Source organism: Lactuca serriola, chromosome 5 (assembly GCF_051521515.1).
Source record: "Lactuca serriola cultivar US96UC23 chromosome 5, Lser_US96UC23_V15, whole genome shotgun sequence".
NCBI lineage: Eukaryota > Viridiplantae > Streptophyta > Magnoliopsida > Asterales > Asteraceae > Lactuca > Lactuca serriola.
In genome coordinates this window covers 347164846-347177633 of record NC_136412.1, presented here as the reverse complement: position 1 = coordinate 347177633, position 12788 = coordinate 347164846, and the positions used below count along the sequence as shown (strand labels likewise).

Genomic DNA, 12788 nt, shown 5'->3' with positions numbered 1-12788 from the left:
CCATATTAAGTCATTTTTACAGCTTAAACGTGTACAAAATTATATTACCATATTAAGCTAGTTATAAGAACTATAAGGATTGAATGTAGATAAAAAAAAGTTAAAATGATCAAATATATGACAAAAAACTTAGTGATAGATGTGTATAAATTAAAAAATATATTTACCTATTTAAGTCATTATCCCTTTTTCTAAAGTAAAAAATGAGTTATATTATAGGGTGTTTGAAATTTAATCTCAAAACAAATTGATTGACTTATTCACTTTTTGAAAAATTAATAAGTCAAAAAAATGTTTGACAAAAATGTTTATAAAAAGTTAGAACCTAGAACGAGTCGGGTCGTTCTGATGGATTGTGAACAACATTGAAATCACAAAAACACATAATTACCCGACTTTGTGTGCATGATTCGCAAAAATTATCCCAACGCTCTTTTTTTTCGTTTGTCTTATGGCACATAAATGTTAACCATATAGCGCATAACATTGCAATAAACCCATTCACCCTCCACAATTAAGGCATTCTCCATACATGTAATCGACTTCTTTTTAAAAGAAGCAACATCCCAAATTGATAATATTCCTCCTAATTCCTAACCCTCCCTGAGGAGAGCTGGACACGAAATCAAAACTATAATTTCCCCACATGCTTTTTACTTTAAATAAATCGATATCAATCAAATGAGTATCTTGAAGACCCAAAAAAGAAACACCATTCCTATTACAAAGTTGCATAACCTTTTTCATTTTCTTACCGATTCCAACTCCACACACATTTAAGGATAATATATTCATTTATCACCTCATTGAACTCCAATTCTATTAATATATTCTTGAGATCTCCTTTTGTACCCTCCATGTCAAGATCCCACACCTTCCCCATCTCAATTTGTTTTACAAACTCATTTATAACAGACCCTTCCGAAAGACTTTTTTTTATCCATCTTCTTTGTTTTCAATAAACCTTTTTTTTCCTATGTGATGATGTCGCAGATAAAGAAAAAGAGTTTCGAACCTGTTGATGAGAATTCAAATCTTTCACGCCACTACCTCCTTTCCCATTGCTCTCTGAATTGTTGTTTCAGAAAACAATTCCCTCAAAACCCGAAGGTTTTGAAATGGATTTTGACGTGTGGTGACTTTGCAATTTTTGTTGCCTGTTTAACAACCTACCCCTTTGTTTAATCATAAAAGCCAATTCTTCTTCATCCGTTTTATCTCCCCATTTTCGAGTATCTTTCCCAATCTTACCTTCCTCACCCGAAGAAACATCAACTTGTTCCTCCTCTTGTTTATCCTTATTGTCCTCCTCATTACCCGCAACCTCATGAGGCAAGTTCTCCTCTTCTTGGATTTCAGCAATCGTTTCTCTTTGCATTTCTTCATTTTTACCAAAGAATGAGTACTCTTCACTGAATTCATCATCAGAACCTGAGGTACTAGACACATCTGCCTTCTGTATAGTTGGAGCCCAACCTCCTATTTCTTGTATCCTTACTCCATAACTATCTTCTTCAATAACAACAGAAATCACATCGCCAATTATCCTCTTCTCTTTAGTCTTTATACACACCCTGCCCATACTAACATCCTGATCTCGATCAACATCAATAAACATAACCTCACCCTATCTACACACAACTTTCTTGAACGCCTGAGAAGAGTAAGCACATTGACAACAAATTTTTTTTGAAACTGGTCTTAACTATGTAAAATACCCTTTATTATCTTCAGATAAACTTCTTACATGCACGTTGAGTTTTGAACTCTATCCAAACCCACAGACCTCCAATGTAGTTGATTTCCAAACACTTGAAACCTTCCTTCGCACATACTGTGTACATATTTGGAAGAAGTTGTGAATCTCGAACACACCCTAACACAATAGAGAATCCGGAATAACCAACTTTTTCAACTCCAGCATCACTTGTTTATCATTATTCTTAATCACCTTCTTTCCATCCCCCTTTAAGAATGGATGCAAATGAAGTCCTGTTCTCTCTGAATTCCACCGGTTTGTCTTCTTTGAGTTTATTCGTATGCACTGAGGGTTTGTTCATTGTGGATACAGGACCAGTCCTTTGAAATCTCGCCACATTAGTAAAATTTCCCATCCAAATTGATCGTAAATTCAAGATCAATCTGTCCACATCTTGTACTCTTAAAAATCGAAAAAAACCAAATTTCCTCCCTTATTTTGATAGTATTTTCGCAATATATATATATATATATATATATATATATATATATATATATATATATATATATATATATATATCTGATATCACCCAAAATCGTTCACTGGCCTTCCATAATTCCCCTAATATCGTCCTTTCTGGAAAATTAGTCACATAAACCGTCATAGACATCGACTCCACCTTCTTTTGATTAAGATTTATGCTGTCTTTATAATTTACCCCAAAATTTCATTGCCAATCTGCATGAATCGTTGATTTCGCCTTCGTCATTATTCCTCGTGAACCAGACGAGAAGGAATGAATGCGATCGGACCCTCCGGTCACCGGAAAATTGAAAGTCAACGACAGTCAATGCAAAACCCCCACTGTCGCTAAGGTTTTCCTTCCATTACAAATATGCTAGACCGAAGGGTGTGGGAGGGACTCTTCCCTCACTTTTGGTGGGCCATACCCCTCTTTCCCTCACTTTCCTTTCCCTCACCAAAAAGCCAAGGAATGGGTGGGAAGCCCTTCCCTCACCTTTTTTTTTTAATATATTTCATACATATATTATACTCATTTTGTAGGGAATTAAAAACCATGAATTTTGATATATTTTTTATATTTTTATAGTAGGTATATAATTTTATAAATATTAAAAAAGATAAAAAAAATAATAAAAAAAAAATATCTGGCCAATGAGAAAAGGAGAGAGACACCCCTCCCTCATTTTTTTTCCGGCATTGCTTTCCCTCACCCACGGAGTGGTGTTCAAGAGGGGAGGAAGCTTCCTCACTTTTCCCTCACCCCACTCCGTCCGGACTTAGAATCTAAAGAAAATGGTTGGTCGAAGATTTGGGTGATAATGAAAGGCGACAAAGAACTCGTTGGTACACTCAAGGGTTTTGATGTCTAGGTCAATATGGTACTGGAAGACGTTACAGAGTAGTGAGTACCCCTCTTTCTCTCTCTGTATCTCTTTGGCTATATGTTGATTTATTCTTGGAAAATGTTATCAGTTGTAGATAGGTAAGTCAGTTTATACATCTATTTTGCATTCGACTTCGAGTCGAAGAGCTGTTTGCTATTGCTCGTTACTATTTATTAAACCCTAGCATTAGTGTTTTTTTTCCTTGGAAGAGAAGATATACTATGTTGTGATCTTCAGGGATCAGGGTGCAAACTGTATTCATGAACAAAATATGGTTTATCAGTAGCTTAGCAACATATCAAAGATGTGCAGGTTCTGAAAATTGGTTAATATCGTCCCTAATTTTGTTTTCTGATTTTTTGCTTTCGAAATCACTTGCAGGTCAAGTAGTTAATGAATTAGTAATTGTACTACAGTAATTACATATCCAGAAATCTAAATCATGATTTGAAGTCTTAAAAGAGAGAAGATATTATTTGGTAAGAGCATATTTCCATGTTGGTAATTTGGCATCCCTCATCCACTCTCAAATTTATTAATTTATTTTTTAATTATAAATGAATTTGTAAGGACCCATGTGAGGTGAGCATTCATCATCTTTAATTTTGCACCTCATTGTCTTTTGTCCTGGAATCATGTTTCCATATGCCCAAACCACTCAACATGCATAGAAAGTGTAATTTTGCTTTCTCACTCCTTTGACTATTCAATTTACCAAAGAAGACCTCCTTTGGTTATTTTTTACTTTTTAATCTATTTTGGCCTTAAAATTAGGGCTAGATACACCGAATCGCAACTCGTTCCAATGTCAGTTTAGGCCTTTCTAGCATGAAATATATAAACATAATGATAGTGTTCAAAGATTGATATTTTTTTATGCTTTTGTGGTCCTAACAGGATCAAGAATTGATTTTTAGTCGATTATAGTAATTATCAAATTTAATATGATTGGTTTGGTATGATCGAGATCATGAGAACTTTTGAGAGGACCACGGTTATTCGTTGGGACCTAAAAGATCTCATGGAAGAGTATATAGACAAGTAAATTTTGTCTCAATTTTAAAATTATCACTTTAATTAAGAATTACTGGATTTATCATTCGAGTGGAAGTTTGCTATTCAAGAATTTCACATTACATTTATGTCATATTTGAATAAAGATTTTTTAAAGTATAAATATAAATAAGTAAAGATGAGGGAGACTAATTGTTTGGCCTTCACTGGAAAATTGAATAACTCTTGCATCATTTACTAAAAGTCTAAAACAATGATCTCATTATCGTCTATTCTAGCAAAACCGTGTAACAGAGTTCATTCCATGATTATGATTAGGAGACTAAAACAGTATGCATCGTGTCTTTGTTTGTTAAATTACTTTTTCTATCGTTTTTTTATTCATTTTATTTTTATAGTTTATCTAAACCATTTGCATTTTCACTTTAATAATTATTAACTTTTGACATAAAATTGGATATAATAGTTTATGGTTCGTTTATTTGGAGTTGCAATAACGGTCAAAAACACCATAATTAACCTAGAAAATAACCTTTGGAAAAATTCGTAAAAAATAAAGAAGTAGACAATCACATTACCATCCTCCTTTTTGCGTCTTCATATATTTGAGTATAAACTCTTATGTACGTCCCCAATTTAGGTCCATATGAATAATGAACATTTTAGGTCCATATGATTAACTTCATTACGATTGATTTAAGGAGGACAGTTTCAAACATATTTTGAGTCCAAAGCAAGAAAAAAATAGGCCTTTAAATTACACAAATATCATCAAATTTTTTATAATAACTCAATAATTGAAAGAAAATTACTTGTATTATCTTTTAAATATAACAATTTCCATAAAAATTTAGATCACTTTAAAAGATCGCCTTGGATTTAAGAGAACCATTTATGGCATGCCTTTAACCATGTAAATATCTCTTCCTACAAAAATTTTCATGACAAGTATCATAGCATCTGGATCTTTAAGATTCCACTCTATTCCCTCCATCCACATCCTGCATCTCAACGCCTTTAAAAAAATTTCAACTCAACGACACTTCAAACTTGCATGTCCTTGTCGATTCATTCATTCCATGGAACAATGGTCTCCCATATAGGAGATTGGAAGTTAAAGTTGTAGTTCACAGTGCTCCCCAATATGTTATACACACACAGAGACCTGATAACAAAATTTAGACCATAAGATCAAAGTTTTTAATGATTTAGGTGTTGTTTGTTTTTTTTTTTTCTAAAAAACATCTTCTAACCACTTATTGTTGCGCCGTGTAATACACGCGCAACACTTGGCCCTTCGCAGGTGTTTGTTTTTCAGAAGACTTCTGATTTAAAAATTGTTGCGTGTGTGCTGCGTGACGCAACACTTGACTCTCTGTTTCAAACCTCTTTAAACCTTACTTTAACTTATTGTAGCAGTCTGCAGAGATTAAAAAACAAACAAACTTTTTATTACATGTTGTAGCTATTTGGTCCCTCTCTTCTGCAACAGAGGATTGCAGAGGTGTTCCGCAGACTTCAGACATTTTTGCTTCAAAAAAACAAACGGCGCCTTAGATTAAATGTTGCAATTTTGTAACCCGGTGTGAAAAAGTTCTCTCACAAAATCAGCCAAACTAATTTGCTATTAAAGTAGAAACTCTCTCTCTCTCTCTCTCTCTCTCTCTCATACAAACAAACATCTTTATCATCCTTCTTCCCCGCTCTTTTTTTTTTCGCCGATGTCTCTGTCACATCTTCGGTGCTTCATTGTGAGTGTCCTTACTGCACGGGGGCGGATGTATGGTTTCATAGTAGGGGTGTCATGGGAAAGTCAAGGGTTCCACGATAGTTGAAAAAAAAATCGAAAATATTTGAACTGCATCCGGAATAGTCAGGGGTTGCTCGTGACGATGTCGCCTCTGCCATGATAAACATCGAAGAGAGACCAAGAACACATAGCTGCCACATCAACTACATTTACCCTTATTCGCCTATGATAATCTCCACTACATTGTATAAAAAGTAACAAACTCTAGATTTTTGTTTGGTTAGCACCCTTTTGACCTACATTTCAAATTTTATTACGAATTTGGTTCAAACTTTTTTTACAAATCCATTCAAAATAAGTTTTTTTTTTTTTTTTTTTTTTTTTTAATTTTTTTTTATAATACAAATTTAAGTTTTGCACAAGTTTTTTTAGACTTTTAAAAAATAAGTTAGACCTTTTTAAGCCTTTTTATAAACGTTTATACAACATATTTTACAACATTATCTAAACTTTTTTACTACTTTTTTTACAACATTTAGAGATACTTTTTGTAAAAAAGTTTATAAAAAGTTAAAACAAAGTCTTAAAGAAAATTGTAAAAAAAAAGTATAAAAAGTTTTTAAGTAAATAAAATTAGGGTTATAATTACTCGTTCTAATCATATTGATAATTTTAAGACTAAAAAACATCAATATTAATATTAATTAATGGAATAAACCGCCACATAGTTGTCTCTATAAAAAAACAATCACACACATTTCCCACAACCTTGCTTGGTTGTCCCGCTTTAATCATCTCCTTTAGATTCATCACCCACTCTTAACATTACTTTCATAGAATATTAGTTACGTTAACAAATTGAATTAATTAAATTATACGAATTACAATTCGACTTAATCTTGTTCGAGTTTGAATACAAAAGATATGTATAACTTTTAATTAAACATCTAAAATACCAATAAGATAAATGAAGCTTATGAACCAAAATCTTAGAAAACAAAAACATATTAACACTTAAAGATGATGATTAATATTGATCCATTTAATCATTTACGCGTAAATACGACGTTAGTTTGATCTGTTACTTATTAGTCTTATATTACCTAACTCGTTGATCGATCTGTTAATTAATCAGCATTATCAAATGATTATATATTCTCTAAAACAAATTAAACCCAAAATAGTATTTGCAGTGTTTTTGTGAGAATCTTGATCCTTGGCATCACGCACACACAGACACACGCAGACAGCACAGCTAGATCTCCTTCAGCTGTCCATTTGACCAATTTTGCCCCACCGCACTATTCTTCTTTTTAATAATTTTTTTCCTCTACGTTACAATTTTATAAGTTTTCATCACTTTTCCAACATTAATTGTAACACAATATTATAAATGTGGTGACATTCATTATTATCTAACAGTAACAAAAATCTAACATGCATACGATAAAATCACACCCATAATTTCGTGTATTTTATACCATACAAATTTCACTCATAAAATAAAAATATTACTAAACTATTATATAACAAAAGTATAATCAAAATTAGCATAATTAATATACTTATCTCTAATCATATTTTAATCAAAATCATTGAGGGCACCATGTTCTTACTTCTTTATTAAAGCTTAAACACACATCATGAACAGATGCTACACTGGTTCTTCTAGGACCACCATCTTCCTCCCTCCTCCTCATCCACCACCACCACCACCATCACCATCACCACATCTTAGTCATGTTGAGAGTTTAGGTTGGAGGAAATCCAGTCGGATTCAAGTGTTTAATTAATGAACTTTATGAAGATGAAGAAAGAAGATATTGCTCGAGGGCTAAAGTTTGGTGGTTCTCAAAAGAAGGACGATGTCGTTGTAGTTCGTGTGGGAAGTAAAGTTTTGCCAGTCAACTACGAGTCAACTACAACTTTGTCATCCTCGAAGAACGCAAACCTGAGTCTTGATCTGAAGAAAGAAAAGGGAGAAAAAATAAAAACAATTTCTAAAATGAAATTAGAGTTGTTGAGATGGGCTGCTGCTGCAAAATCTGACAAGGGTGGGAAATACATAGCTCGAAAGGTTCGTATTCATGCAACTATCATATCCCATAATCTTTTTTTAAAATTTGTTTATGGATCATTGGAGATTTATTTCTGTAGATTATTTTTCAGGTATCGCAGTTTAGAAACAAAACGACAGTTAAAACTTTACAAAATGACGATCAAATGACCGATGACTCTCCAAAGATTAGTTTCAGATGGGAAGTCGAGAGTTGTTCTACATTTTCTTCTGCATTGTCTTCGAATAGGAATGACGAAAAGGTTAACATTGAAACTCATTCTGACCCCGATGGCAAATCGAGTTCTGTAAGCCTGAGATCAACAGGATCAGGAAGCTGGATCACAACCGATTCAGACTGTAAGTTTCTTCAGTGATATGATCTCAATTGTTCTTATAAATTAACTGTAGTTTCTTTTATATTTTCTAATTAAGAATGATGATTGCTTATATAGATTCGATATTGCACTTGGAAAAGTCAGTCATTCATGAATTCAGTTTATCCGATATGACTTTTTTGTGTGTTTCTGCAACAGTCGTGGTCTTAGAACTTTGAAGATGGTATTTTTGAGGATGAAGCCTTTCTCAACTTTTAAAAGAACTGCACGTGAAAATCTGATCATGGATGATCAGAATAGTGTTTTAAGACACGTATTCTGATTCTGAAAGCTTCGTGTACATCCTTTATGTTTCAAGATAGAAGACTTTAGGTGTTTGTTGTATTAATGCAAGATTTAATTAATCAGTGACTAATTATTTTTCTGGTCTTTTTGTTATGGTTACCTTTCAAGAAACAGTAATGCAGTACTTCATCTTTGGTTTATTAATTATAGAGTAAAGACAAATTATGCGATTGGTCCCTAGGGGTTGCCAAAGAGGCATTTATAACTATGATAGTCATTACCGTTTGATCCATGTGATTTCATTTTTCGCCTGATTGGTCCTTTACACACATGACAATAATATATATATATATATATATATATATATATATATATATATATATATATATATATATATATATATATATATATATATATATATATATATATATATATATATATAAAAGTTATCTTACACTTTATTTTTAACTAATTTAAAAAAAAAATGAAAAAAAAATGAAAATGAAAAAACATCACCACCCCCAAATAGAACCATATTAGATTATCTCTCTCTCCCCCCCCCCCCCCCCCCCCCCTTTCAATATCTTTTCGGTTCAACCGTAACATTCCAAAAATTTCATTAAAATTTAAACTTTCCAAAACAACTAGTTTTTATAGAAGTGTTTATAAAAACCGTTGTTCCCAAAACATTATTTGAAAATCAGAATCTCTTTCAACATAATTTTCAAAACATTTATATTATCAGAGTTTTCCCAGAAATCATAAGTCCAAAACGCGATGATGTGAACGGTCACGCTTTCACCTTGCCACGATCCACTGAAGTATTTGAAACATAATCAAAATGGTAAGCCCAGAGCTTAGTGAGTCTTCCCCAAATACCACCACATAAAAGTAATAGACATCATCATGCATAAATGAACCTTCAGCTTGACTGGACCGCCTCGTAGGGCCTTCAACCTATCTGGACCGCTCCCGAGTCTTCGGCATAACTGGACCGCCTCGCAGGGCCTACAGCCTATTCGGACCACTCGTCGGGCCTTCCACTTGACTGGACCGCCTCGCAGGCCTTCAGTCTATCCGGGCCGCCCTGGGTCTGTTGGCCTTCAACATAAAGCAAGATACCTCAACCCAACCACACATACATGTCGACATGTACATAACTCATAAACACATAATCAATCAACAGGAAAGCACAGATCATACATATCAATAAGCATAACATCATCCTATTGATGGGTTTTGAGCACTACAACATTCATATGGTGTACATGTAACTCTAATGCTTTGGATCTAGGTTTTTCTCAAGTTATACATGCAAATAATAATCCAAAGCATAAACCCTATGACTAGCATAAACAATTTTGAAATTCACATGTAAATTAGGGTTTAGTCATTACCTCACTTGTTATATTGTAATAACAAGTACTATCCTTGCTTGATCTTGACTTTTGAAAGCCTAGCGCCCCAAGTGTTGCACCTCTGATGGAGTCACAAACACTCAATGCAAGGGAAGACTTGGAGAGGTAAGGAAATTTCGGCCAGGGTATTCATCACAAGCATAGAGCCGAAAATCCTATGTAGAGGGTTCTATATATAGCTGTGGCTGCTAGGGTTTTCAGGTGGAAACCCTAATACCTTGCTTAGGCAACAAGCAACCCATGGACTCATTCTTTAGAGCCCTTGGACGAAATCTATAGGCCCTCCCTATAGGATTTCGTCCACTCAACTCTATGGAGTCCATCAGCCCAGTTATGCAACTATCAATCATTTGCACAACCGATCCCTCTAATATTAATCAGTTCCTTTAATCCTAAAATTAACACTAGATTAATTTATGATTAATTACTAATTAATAATATGATTTGTAAATAATATATTAATAAAACCATTCTTAGTACCAATTTATTATTCATATAGTAAATCCTACTCTCTCTCCACTTGTCATCCTGTCAAGTTGCATGCGTGAAGGCAACCATGCTCATAATCAAATCAAGTACATACCGATTATAATTATGGGCTTAGACACCTAATCCAACAGTCTCCCACTTGGATAAGTCTAATAAATATAATTACAAGTACGACTTCAGAATCTGATCAACAATCATAGCTTTCAAAAACCGATGTCGAACTCTGATCTTATCAGTAACGCGTCTTTTAGGTAAGGGATCAAATATTCTTCCATTCTACAAGATATCATATGGACATGATACATGGATTTATAATCATTCTCTCTGTCCATGTGTTGTTTCCCGATTTCTGATTTATGACGACTAACAACAGACTACAATTGAACACATCAACTTCGTCCAAGCTTGGCCAAGCACTTAGGGTATCATCACTAAATCATCGAGGGGCCCACAGATGTCGCTTTTATCATACTTTGGGTAAAAGGAACGGATAAACTTCGACTCATATGCTTGTACTATTTACTCATCAAATCACACACAACAATACATTTTATAACATCAAGTTACTAATGCGTTTACATATTATTAATGCGCAACCGACTCGTAAACAACAACTTATATGTCTCCATTTCAAGAATTTAAGATATTATCATCTCACAATCACCCGTGATAAAATCCATGAAGTGATTCAGATGAGCGTGGGTTTAATTCAATACTCAAATCCTATTTCAGGAGTACTTATGAACACTGTAGCAAACTTGTGCCTTTTCTAAGCTCTTAGACAATCTACAGTCGAATTCATGACAGTCTTACCTCATTACTTACTTCCAAAGCATGATTGATTGTGGATGTTTGAATAATATTATTATTCGGGAAGTAAAACATGCGAAGTGAAACATAAGAATAATCTAATCCTATATGGTTTCAAAACTTTTGAATATAAATAAAACACTTATTATTTAATCACCATATCGACTACACATTATTCATTGTATAATGTTTCGACTAATCAACTTAATACTTGAATTAAAACTCCAGTTATCCCATGTTCCAAGCATGCACACTATGTTTGACTATGGTCCTTACCTTGTGAAATAGATCAATTAAACACATTTCTAATGATTCCCATTTCACAATTCCCTAATCCTTATTATAAATGTAAGAATACACAATTCTTGCCACTAATAGAATCCGTTAGAGTCTAAACTTTCACGCAATGTTCCTTTTGTAATGTCGAGGCACCAAAGTCATAGAGACTTGGACAACGATATTACAAAGCATTCCATAGGAGATTGTTACAAGACAATTCCCAGAAAATGAAGTCTCACATTCAAGGTACATTCCTTGAATATCCTTCTTGCATAAAAGTTTTTAACTTACATAGAGATTCTTAATATCCAACTCCCATTATGGAAACATTTCCATATTTACCATATGACAATGCATTCTTAATAGAATCCTATTTATTCAAAATCATATCAATATGGTCCATCCATTACTATACTTCTAACTGTCCACAAGCAACCGATCTTCATCAAACCTTTGATTGTCCTTGACAGTTGTTTAACAACTTTAGTCATATCAAGTTCTGGTCATTTTTCCTTCTTAATGCGCTAGGCATTTGGAAAAATTCAGAACAAATGAATATTATAGCATATGCAATCGATCCTACACCCGAAACATATGGGATACAATTCATAATATCTTACATAAAGACATGATACTTGACCGTTCTTTTGCTAAAATATTCCCATATATAGAGTTTCCTATGTTGAAACATTTCAACATGATATTCATATATGTCCATGACTAAGTTTGATTAAAATTTCAATCTAAGCTTTTAGATTTGGAATGAAGTGTAAGTATCCTTTGCCTTAAATCTTACTATAGCGAAACAACTTTTCAAACTCTGCAACTTTGCAAATTAAAACTTTGTTTCCTATAAATAGCATTGCTAACTTGCAACACTTAACGTAATAATTGTGCTCCCATTAGCATAATAATTACATTCTTACTATCATAACACTTACGCTTCTATTAGCACAAAACTTGTACTCCCACTAGCTTTGAAATGTACTCAGAAATCAGCTAGACTTCTAGAAATCAATACTTATTGACTTTCTTACCAAAGTTTAGATTTCTGATACGTGGTGCTTTGATAAGTCTTTCGTAGACTTCTCAAAATCATACACCTTTAAATAGATAGCTTATGTGTGTGTCTAAACCTCTTCATAACTCATAGTAATAAGTCCCGAATGTTCAAACTAATTTCTATTTCTCACAATTCGGACTATAAAAAGGGATGTCGTAATCATACTCGAATTTGAGAA

General features: G+C 33.4%; 1 protein-coding gene and 1 long non-coding RNA gene across 5 annotated transcripts; both read left to right on the top strand.

Annotated features, from left to right (window-relative positions):
- The first annotated feature begins 2901 nt into the window (after positions 1–2901).
- Positions 2902–3731, top strand: LOC145052099 (uncharacterized). Its single transcript, XR_013683975.1, has 2 exons — positions 2902–3125; positions 3490–3731. It is a non-coding gene; the product is annotated as an uncharacterized LOC145052099 (long non-coding RNA).
- Positions 3732–7508: 3777 nt separating this feature from the next.
- On the top strand, positions 7509–8695 carry LOC145052097 (uncharacterized). 4 transcript variants are annotated; one of them, XM_078999903.1, is made up of 3 exons: positions 7509–7949; positions 8030–8288; positions 8384–8695. In XM_078999903.1, the coding sequence occupies exons 1-3, from the start codon at positions 7665–7667 to the stop codon at positions 8482–8484; spliced, it is 645 nt and encodes a 214-aa protein (XP_078856029.1). In that variant the 5' UTR covers positions 7509–7664; the 3' UTR covers positions 8485–8695. The 4 variants fall into 4 exon arrangements, with proteins under 4 accessions (XP_078856029.1, XP_078856030.1, XP_078856031.1 ...); XM_078999904.1 differs by having other exon boundaries at positions 7512–7949; positions 8042–8288; XM_078999905.1 differs by having other exon boundaries at positions 7512–7949; positions 8465–8695.
- Positions 8696–12788: the final 4093 nt, after the last annotated feature.